General features: G+C 42.5%; 1 protein-coding gene across 1 annotated transcript in view; it reads right to left on the bottom strand.

The window, feature by feature from the left end:
* tyw1 (tRNA-yW synthesizing protein 1 homolog (S. cerevisiae)) overlaps positions 1 to 1,790 on the bottom strand; it is a 59,926-nt gene that overhangs the window by 39,384 nt on the left and 18,752 nt on the right. Inside the window, exon 13 of the mRNA XM_015032807.1 lies at positions 273 to 408. Coding sequence (XP_014888293.1) covers positions 273 to 408 — 136 coding nt within the window. The remainder of the gene's footprint in view (positions 1 to 272; positions 409 to 1,790) is intronic.

The following is a 1,790-nucleotide window of genomic DNA, read 5'->3' as shown; positions in this document are numbered from 1 at the left end:
GTGTGAGTCTGCCTGGTGAATTGTTGGTTAAAACATGTTTGTTTTTCATTCAGAGGTTAAAAAACCAGAAATTTAACTCGAGTAAAAAACATAAAAATAATCCTCCCGCTCCCAAAAACTCCTCCAGTAAATGTAACGAGTTGCTACCCGAGAGCAGCAGTCTGGTTTCTTCACTGCTCCAGCAGCTGCGTTGGTCATTAACCCTTCGATGGTTCAGGTGCAGCGTTGCAGCAGGGAAGCATCGAAACAACGTTAGAACCAGCAGAACTTACTTTCTCTCCCAGAGCCCTGAGGCAGTCGAGGAAACGAGGCCAGAAGTCCTTAAAAAGAGGCCGATCAATCTTCTTCAGGCTGTCCTTGGTGCTGGCATCCACACTGACGTACAGCTGAGTCACCGGCACCAGGTTCCTGGAGAAACAGGAACAACGTGTGCACAGGCTTTACGGCTTTCCATACGACCCAACCGATAACAGCACACAGGCAAACCTGCTGCTGCAGCTCAACACGAGACGAAATTCAATATTTTTAAAAGTTAAAACTCATATCGATTCATTATACACAGCGAGATGTTTCAAATTCAAAAATACTTCAATGAGGTAGGCTGCAGGCGAACCCTAAACCCAGGAAATGTAACTAGTTAACCCTAGTTAACCAGCAGGGTTAAGAGCTAGAAGGGTTCAGACGCTCCTGGAAACAAACACATTTCTAAATGACAAGGCGACTGTAAAACGGTGATTTCTCCACATCCTGGAAGAAACGGCTCATCTTCCCCCAGCAGCTCAGCGGGAAAGAAAAATATCTGCTGACTGGAGTCCGACCTCCACCTGGAAGGACGGGCGTGTGATAAGTGAGCCGCTGACAGGCTAGTTAGCTGCGCTACAGGATGTGCCAGTGTGGTGCGTCTTCAGACCTTCAAGTGCTTCTGGATTGAGAGGTTGAAAGATGCTGAGCATTGCAAAAATCCATTTGAACCCTCCAAAAAAAGACTCTGTCATTTCACTGTCAGAGAGCCTCTCAAAGTTTTACCGTTTTTTAAGATAAATGTCCAATTCCATCAAAATCCTGACTCTTACTGTAAGATGTGTCATGTTCTGAATCAGGAAAAATACTTCAAGAGTAAAAATTTATTTCAAATTCAGCAAAAGTTCTGAAAAGTGTGAAGGCCAGCGCTTCCTGCCAGGCCGGCTCTCTCTGTTCTCGTCTCAAACTTCCTCTCTGACTTCTTCGTGCATCTTGGAGGCAGTCGAGTTGCTCCACACACTCAAACTAAAAACTCTCAAACAACTCAACCTTATTTATATGTTGCCACCAGGCAGCCAGACATTTCTCCAGCAGGGTTTCTGCAGCTTTCCCCAACTCAAACTTAAGACTTTTAAGACCTCCAAAGGAATGCACAAACCTCATCCGGTCAACTGGAGAGAAATTAGCACTTACTTATGACAGAACGCTAGCTGCTAGTTAGCAAGGGTATATTAGCAGCTCGTTAGCGGTAGCCTCAAATCACATAGTCCAATAAAGTGACTCCAGAAGAAACCCACAGAATGTACAAAATTAAATATTTCAGCTCATGTATGCTGTTGAATTTTTCTTTACTAAAAATGACTGCAGATAAAAATTATAATTTTTAAATCTGGGATATTTATGCAACACATTAATGTTGATTTATACGTAAGTAACTTAAGTATACGTAAGTTCACAAAATCACAAGACCTGTTAGTAACATATCAAAGGCCAACATAGTTTTGTGATGAGCTTAAGACTTTAATTGTAGATATATAAATTTTAAGACT

Source organism: Poecilia latipinna, unplaced genomic scaffold, assembly GCF_001443285.1.
Source record: "Poecilia latipinna isolate Pla-1442-1.1 unplaced genomic scaffold, P_latipinna-1.0 Scaffold15, whole genome shotgun sequence".
Lineage (NCBI taxonomy): Eukaryota > Metazoa > Chordata > Actinopteri > Cyprinodontiformes > Poeciliidae > Poecilia > Poecilia latipinna.
Note: the sequence above shows the minus strand (reverse complement) of the source record. Positions and strands in the feature narration are given on the sequence as shown.